General features: G+C 61.4%; 1 pseudogene across 1 annotated transcript in view; it reads left to right on the forward strand.

Moving 5' to 3' along the window:
• TEOVI_000557200:pseudogene overlaps positions 1 to 223 on the forward strand; it is a 1,630-nt pseudogene that overhangs the window by 615 nt on the left and 792 nt on the right. The window contains exon 3 of the mRNA in view: positions 1 to 223. This exon is cut by the window's left edge and continues 26 nt beyond it; it is cut by the window's right edge and continues 792 nt beyond it. Within this exon, the coding sequence occupies positions 1 to 223 (223 nt within the window).

Raw genomic sequence — 223 nt, forward strand, 5'->3', positions numbered from 1 at the left:
GTGCACCAACAAAGCGGGCGCCAGCGCCACTGAGTGCGGCGGAAACGCAGCGCCACAGGTGGACGGCAGCGGAGGCAATACAGGCGCAGCTGCAATACCCCATGTAACTAGCCTTTGCAAATCCCCGGCAAAAGCACCAGCCCTAACCGGGGAACTAGTCGAGGCCAGACTAGCAATATTCCACAGCATGCTGGGCCGGAATCCCAACACCCAGACCGGCGAC

This window comes from Trypanosoma equiperdum (assembly GCF_001457755.1).
Source record: "Trypanosoma equiperdum strain OVI genome assembly, contig: ctg_1491, whole genome shotgun sequence".
Lineage (NCBI taxonomy): Eukaryota > Euglenozoa > Kinetoplastea > Trypanosomatida > Trypanosomatidae > Trypanosoma > Trypanosoma equiperdum.